We start from the raw sequence: 6,945 nt of genomic DNA, 5'->3' as shown, positions 1-6,945 counted from the left end.
ATATATATATATATATATATTGAAGTCTTGGATAGGAGATGCAGGGGTGGGAATATGTTGATCAAGTTAGACATTCAAAAAGCCTATGATACTATTAGCTGGGATTTCATTTTGAATTTCATAAGAGCTAGAGGATTCAATAGGGCTTTCATTTCCCTGATTAGAAGGTGGCTGGTTAATAAATACTATAGTGTGCTTATCAATTATACCTCATATGATTTCTTTTCTGCTAATAGAGGGATCAAACAGGGTAATCCGCTCTCCTCCAAAATTTTCATTGTCTCTTTTGATTATATCTCTTGGTTTATAGTTAAAATTCCAGTGTGACAACCTCATATGAATTTCTCTCAAGGATCTACTATGCTTGTTAGTCATTTGGCTTATGCTGAAGATGTTATTCTTTCCTCAAATGCTTCTAAAGTTGCTTTAAAATTTTAATGGATAACATCAAAACTTTCCAATACACTTCAGAGCTTACTTTTAGCAATGCCAAATGTATGATGTAGTTTGGGAAATATGCTAAAAATGATACAAAGATGTAGGCTACATATTTTAACAGGTTTTAAGTGTTCTTCCTTGCCTCTGAAATATTTGGGTGTGAATCTTCTTAGAGGAAGCAAAAGATGATAAACCTGAAATATATAGTATTTTTAGACAAATTTTTATACCTATTTTTGAGATATTGTGCTTTAATGGAAGGTATTTTTGTGTTTTTCTTACAGATATAAGTAAAAATGGAAAACATGCTTAAAGAAGTGAAAAAAGGATCAAATTTGGAGTAAAAATGTGAAAAATTGTGCCAAAGAGTTTTGGCACCTAAGCGCCGGCTAAACAGAGAAGGCCGCGCCTAAGCCCCGAGACCCCGCGCTTAAGCATTAGTGGTAGTTACTAGACGAGTAAAATTGGTTTTCACAAATTTTGAAGAGGTTTTTGAGGCACCCATTGGCTTAATAGGTGGTTGTAATCACCATGGATGAAAATTATCATGAAAGGATGCGTCTCTTGGGAAAATACATCGAATCAAGACACATTTTGAAGAGATCCCAAGGCACCTCTTAGAAAACTATTAAAGAAAGAAGAGAGGACTCAGAAAAGTGTCCTGAAAATATTGGCAAGTTTTGAAAGTTCTTCTCTAGGGAGTTAGTTCGGAGAGAATTTCAGGAACCACTTTTTATTTAGTTTATCTTTTTTGTTATTTTGTTTTCAGTGATTGTAAAAGAAAAGAGATTCTAAGGATCTTCAAGAGTTTGTTGGGGGACTTGAGATAAGTTTTTATCTTTTTGTTTTAGACTACTTTTGGTTTTAATTAAGACTTGTTGTTTGTTTGATAATGATTTCTTCTTTTATACTAAAGTGTGGTTTTGTTTTCTCCAAGGATTCTGAGTAGTTTTCTTTATCTTTCTTCTTAAAATGATAAGTAATTAAGTTTTGGATGGAAGTTGTGGAGATTATTGATCTTTAATGTTAGAAGAAGTTGTGATGATTTAACTCCATGCAATACTTCATTTAATTCTTGATTTGGCCAATCTAGATGTTAAAATTTGTTGTGAGAACATGTAAGAACCGGGCTGGTATTCTCTCAGTCAACAATTGGAAAGAATCACATGAGGTTGAATGAATGAGAATGTAGTTCATATGATTGAGTGCAAATAAATAGGAAAATATTCATTGATTGGTGTAGAGTTAGAGGACTTTAAAGTGACAGGTTAAAGCCCCTACGTTGGTTTATTATTTTTGGTTCTGATACGAGAATATTAGCCCCCAGGTGGAGGGAATTGAGGGAACTCTAGAGTGAGAGCTAGTATCTTCCCTGCATAACTGGTCTTTAGAACTATTCAAACTTGAAATTAGCGAATGTTCTTTATAGCATCTCTAGTAAGGGTAAAGAATATTATTGCTCATATTTGGTACAACACAATTTGTATACTTCCACAACAGAATTCCTATACTTATTACTGATTCATGATAAGAAGAAAGTTGTTTTGATATTAAGTACTTTTCTTCTACAAAAACTTTAGTTATCTTTTTAAGTTGTTACTGTTTCGTTAAAATATCAAAAATATCAAAAATATTTAAATTTTAAATTCCTACAAAAATCAATTTTATTTTAAGTAATTATCTTTTAAAAAATAAAAAAAACTTTCTAAAAAGTGCATATTACATAATCTTCCCTGTGGGTTTGATATTCAGGTCTTAATCAAAAAGTCTAATCAAAAAGTCCTATAATCAAAAAGTCCTATATTGCTTGATAACGTTACGTATACTTACGTAGTATTCCAAATATATATAAATTAAAAAGTTAAATTCTTATTTTTCTTCAGGATCAAGTTTTTGGTTTCGTTGCAACATAAGGAAATATAAGTGAAAAATACCATCAAAACTATTGTTATACTGCGCATAAGCATTAGGATCGGGGATCAAGTTTTTCGTGCCATTGTCGGGGAAGAAAACTAAGCAAATTTCAATTTTTAGAAAGTCATATTTAAACTTTAAAGTATCTCATTTTGTATGTTTTATTTTTTTTATTTTATTTTTTGTTAGTGTATACGTAGTTCAGGTTTTGAAGGACTAATGTCATACGATTCTGAATTAGAAAGAACTATTAGAAAAATCAGAAAAACCAAAAAAATAAGAAATCTTGAAAAATAAAAAAAAAATATAGAAATAACAAACCAAAATAATCAAAATGTTGAAATTCATCAAGAGTTTAGACATTTAAGAGATTATGCCAACCCTACTGTAGATGAACTTCATTGTAGTATTAAGAAACCTACTATAGTGGCTACTTCAATTGTGCTTAAACTTGCTATTTTCCAAATGGTATCAAATAATAAGTTTGGGGGATTACCAACAGAAGATCTAAATTTACATCTTACCAATTTTCTAGAATTGTGTACTACATTTAAATACGATGGTGTTTCAGATGATGCCATTAGACTTAGGTTATTTCCTTTCTCACTGAGGGATAAAGCTAAGATGTGGTTGAATTCGTTAGCACCTGGATCTATCAGAACTTGGGGTGATATAGTACAAAAATTCCTTGCTAAATATTTTCCACCATCAAAAACTGCGAAGCTTAAAAATTGTATTACATTTTTTAATCTGTGTGTGTGTGTGTGCCGCATACTCAGATCAGTTGGTCGGGTATCGGTTTTTCAGTTGTATGTCCCCTCTGTTTTTGGGTTCAATCTCCCCCGCATGCAGTTTGTGGTCCTCGAATTATGGGTGCATGAGAGATGGTCAGGGTCGTATCATAGTCTCTGATCATAAAGAATGAAGGTGGCGGCTGGACCTAGCTGTGCTCTGCTAGGATTTCAGCTGTGATGGAGATGCATGGTGTTGTTGCGGAGCTTGCTAAAGGAGTTTGATTTCTCCTTAAGGGGATCCTTAGGCTTGGTTTGATCCTCTAGCACTGTTTCCTTTGGTCTTGTAGGGGGAAGCTGAGGTTTTCTACTGTTTAAGAGAAGGAGTTACTGTTTTAAATGTTAGCTGAAGCTGCTAGCCTTCTTCTTCCATTTTAGCTGGTGTTTGTTTTGGCCTGGGGTGTATCTCTGCTGTGTCTTTTGTTCTTTCTGTGGTTGGGCTTGGTTCTAGCCATCTTCATTTTTTCATGCTTCTTGCTCTTTCTTTGTCTTGAGGGTGCTGGTTGGTGAACCATGTCCACCCCTATTGATCTGGACACTAATTTGCAATGGACTAAAGCCACCTATGCTGGGGTTGTAGGAAATCCCTCTTCCTTTTTGTTGGACCCTGATTTACTAGTCTTTGCTCAGAAATTTCATAGCACTGCTGCTGGGAGAGGTTCTGCCTCTTGCATTCATCTAGTGGGCTCAAAAGATGGGGAACCAGCAGCTATTTTCTCTGAAAAGGAGATTGCTGATTTAAACTTGGAGGTTCAATTTACTCTAATGAGCAAATTCAGCTTGGGCCCCCCAAAGATGGAACTTGTAAGGAAATATTTTGACTCCTTAAAATTTTCAGAGTGAAAGCTAGGTCTGCTGGATGACAGGAGTTTACTAATCCAGCTGACAAAGGAAGAGGACTATGCCAGAATATTTGCCAAACAATCCATCAACATAGCTGGAACATAAATGAAAATTTTAAAATGGTCACTTGATTATGAACCATCCCAAGAACCTCCCACAGTGCCTATATGGTTTAAGCTACCTAAATTGCCATTGCACCTATTTAAATTGAATGCCTTGTTCAATATTGGGTGCACCTTGGGTACACCATTGAAGGTAGATGCTGCTACTTTTAATAAAGCCAGACCAGCCTGTGCAAGAATCCTAGTGGAAAAGGATGTTACTCTTCCTGATGTCAAGAGGATATGGATTGGGGACACTCATAGGGGGTTTTGGCAAGAAGTAATCATGGAGCAAAGACCCCATTATTGCCAACATTGTAAAATGTTTGGTCATACTAGGGAGAGATGCTATAGGTTAAAATCCCCCAATAGAAGGGTTTATCACCAACCTCAACAGGAGTTGGTTGATGCTAACAACAATCTCCTGGAAGTTGGAAGTAAAGAAGTGCACAAGAGGTCCTCTACTGTTGCAAGGATAGATAAGACTCTCATCCAACAGGATATCTCCTTTGTGGTAGAGACAGTTAGAAATGTTAGCACAATTGCTGGTCAGAAATCTACAAAGGATAAGAACTTGGAGATCCAATCAGAGGTTGAGACAGTTAGGGAGGTGATGCTTGCTCCCTTATCTCCCAGAAATTTAAAGAACCATGTGGTGGATTCAGTGGTGGCTTCCCCCAGCCAGAACTTAGTAGAAGCAATGAATAAAGAACTGGAGTTAGATTGGCAAATTCAAAAAACTAAAAAGAAAAAGAACTACAAATCAGAAGGACAAGACCTTGACAAAGGAAAGGAGCTTCAAATTTTGGAGGTATATATCAATCAGATAAAAAAAGGCTCTAACAAAACTAGAGGAAGGACTAGGTCCAGGTCCCAACCTTACTCTTCTCCCCTCTCCCCATGATCAACTTGTTGTGCTGGAACATAAGGGGGATTGCTCACCCCTTATCCTGAAAAAGACTCAAATATCTAAATAAAAAACACAAATTTTGGTGCATAGCCATTTTGGAACCTATGATTCATCTCAACACTTTAAAAATTGCCAAAGCATTCATAGGCTTCAATCGGTTCACTAATATCAGCAACAAAATTTGGGTTTTCTGTAGGAAAGTGTAGGAAAGAAATGAAGTGCTCTATCTTACTTAACCATACCCAAATCTTACATATGAATCTCAGCTTTGTGGACATGGAGGTTTTTGCTTCTTTTGTCTATGCAGGAATTTCTAAAGTTGCTAGAATTGTTCTGTGGGAATCCCTACAGCACATCCAAGACTTAACCATACCCAAATCTTACATATGAATCTCAGCTTTGTGGACATGGAGGTTTTTGCTTCTTTTGTCTATGCAGGAATTTCTAAAGTTGCTAGAATTGTTCTGTGGGAATCCCTACAGCTCATCCAAGGTTCAATTGATAAGGCTTGGCTTGTGGGAGGAGGCTTCAATTGCGTTTCCTCTCCTGCTGAGAGGAAGGGAGGCAGACCTCCCAACCCCACCACTATATCATTCTTTAATGATAATATCCAAAAAATTGGGTTATTTGATCTGCGGTTCAGTGGTCCTAGCTTTACTTGGAGAAGGAAGGACAAGTGGGAAAGGTTGGACAGAGTGCTTGCCAATGATAATTGGATCCAAAAGTTTTTGCAGACTTCCATCACTCACTTAAGCATTGTTGGTTCAGACCACAGGCCTTTACTGATCACTATAGAGAATAAGGTGACAAGCCAAAAAAGCTCTTTCAGATATCTGAATGTGTGGTCTCAACACTTGAACTTCTTGAAATTTATTAAGGAACATTTGAAGAATGACCTTCACCCTGACCCCTTCATCAACCTGTGGATTAATAAAAAAAAGGTGGCCAAAGCTCTTAAACGGTGGAGCTGGGACACTTTTGGGACCTCCTGCTGATTGTAGATAAGGCTGAAAAGGAGGTAGTTAATCTGGAGGAGGAGCATAGTAAAGGGAGGATTAATGAAGCTATTTTTCTTGAGGCAAATGAAAAACTCTTAATGCTGTTCAGTGGAAGGAACAATTCCTACAACAAAAGGCTGCCAAAACCAAATTTACTGAAGGAGATAGAAACACTAAATTTGACCATGCCTGCATAAAATACCAGAGAAAATGTAACACTATACACTCCATCAAGGACCAAAATGGAATTTGGATCAAGCAGGAGGAGGAAATTGCTAAAAGTGTTGTGCAGTACTGCCAGAACCTAATGAATGAGATCAACTGTGAAAGAGTGCACATTGATAGCAATTTGTTTGTTAACAGCAAGAAGTTTACTGCCAATCTGCATTTAAAAGATATTCCTGATGAGGAGGTTATCAATTTATGTAATTCCACTATTAAATCTGCCATATCTGTAAAATAGCCTTGAATTCTATAGACAGCTCTAAATCTACTGGACCTAATGGGTTTACTGCAGACTTCTACAAGAAAGCATGGGAGGTTATCAAGGTGGAGGTGATCAAAGCTATCCAACACTTTTTCAAAGGTAACTCACTACCTAATTATTTCAGTGCTCCTACCATTGTCTTCATTTTAAAGACCTCTATCAAGGATAGCTGGAATCATTACAGAACCCTGAGTCTTAACAATGTGATAAGCAAGACTATAAGTAAAATTATTGTACACAGACCCCAGCCTGTATTACCTCAACTTGTCAGCAATAACCAAGCTGCTTTTGTGAAATCTAGAAGCATTGGGGATAACATCCTCCTGGCTCAAAAACTTCTACAGGATTTGGAGAAAACTTGCAGAGGGGGAAATGCCATCTTTAAGCTTGATTTGAAGAAGGCTTATGACATGGTGAACTGGGATTTCATTATTGAATGCTTGGAGGCTAGGGGCTTTTCCAG

At 36.5% G+C, this 6,945-nt stretch overlaps 1 protein-coding gene across 1 annotated transcript in view; it reads left to right on the top strand.

Annotated features, from left to right (window-relative positions):
* Positions 1-5,404: 5,404 nt before the first annotated feature.
* Positions 5,405-6,945, top strand: part of LOC110033681 — a gene marked incomplete at its 3' end in the record, with an annotated part of 3,174 nt that continues 1,633 nt past the window's right edge. Inside the window, exons 1-4 of the mRNA XM_020737735.1 lie at positions 5,405-5,800; positions 6,105-6,420; positions 6,474-6,550; positions 6,635-6,895. Coding sequence (XP_020593394.1) covers positions 5,405-5,800; positions 6,105-6,420; positions 6,474-6,550; positions 6,635-6,895 — 1,050 coding nt within the window. The remainder of the gene's footprint in view (positions 5,801-6,104; positions 6,421-6,473; positions 6,551-6,634; positions 6,896-6,945) is intronic.

This window comes from Phalaenopsis equestris, unplaced genomic scaffold (assembly GCF_001263595.1).
Source record: "Phalaenopsis equestris unplaced genomic scaffold, ASM126359v1 Scaffold001254, whole genome shotgun sequence".
Taxonomy (NCBI): Eukaryota; Viridiplantae; Streptophyta; class Magnoliopsida; order Asparagales; family Orchidaceae; genus Phalaenopsis; species Phalaenopsis equestris.
Note: the sequence above shows the minus strand (reverse complement) of the source record. Positions and strands in the feature narration are given on the sequence as shown.